The sequence below is a fragment of the Arachis duranensis genome, chromosome 10, assembly GCF_000817695.3.
Source record: "Arachis duranensis cultivar V14167 chromosome 10, aradu.V14167.gnm2.J7QH, whole genome shotgun sequence".
In the NCBI taxonomy this organism is placed as follows: Eukaryota; Viridiplantae; Streptophyta; class Magnoliopsida; order Fabales; family Fabaceae; genus Arachis; species Arachis duranensis.
In genome coordinates, this window is record NC_029781.3 from 42,077,670 (window position 1) to 42,078,090 (window position 421).

At 41.3% G+C, this 421-nt stretch overlaps 1 protein-coding gene across 1 annotated transcript in view; it reads right to left on the reverse strand.

The window, feature by feature from the left end:
• Nucleotides 1-320: 320 nt before the first annotated feature.
• The window catches only part of LOC107470515 (uncharacterized), a 1,579-nt gene continuing 1,478 nt past the window's right edge, over nucleotides 321-421 (reverse strand). The window contains exon 2 of the mRNA XM_016089918.1: nucleotides 321-341. Coding sequence (XP_015945404.1) covers nucleotides 321-341 — 21 coding nt within the window. The remainder of the gene's footprint in view (nucleotides 342-421) is intronic.

The window sequence follows — 421 nt, forward strand, 5'->3', positions numbered from 1 at the left end:
CCTTACTCGCGTAAGGTTTATTACTTGGACGACCCAGTGCACTTGCTGGTTAGTTGTGCGAAGTTGTGTCATGCCATGGTACTGAACTACCAAGTTTTTGGGGTTCATGACCGGGGATTATGAGAGTTGTGAAAAGTATTGTTCACAATTTCGCGCACCAATCATCACTTAATGAGAGTTAATGGTTCGGTCTTCAAAGGGTCTCCTTTCTTCAATGTTGCATGGCAACGTTTCCCCATGCGTTCCTTCTTGAGACAAGTGTGTAGTTCTCTTCATGAAGTGGCTGAACCTCCCCCATTTAATTGTCCAATCAATCCCCATCAATGCTCCTTTTCTTTGCCCTATAAAGACGAAATAAAAAAGGTGAGAAAAGATATCAAAACGACACATGAACTTTACGGCTAGAATTAAAAAGAAAAAT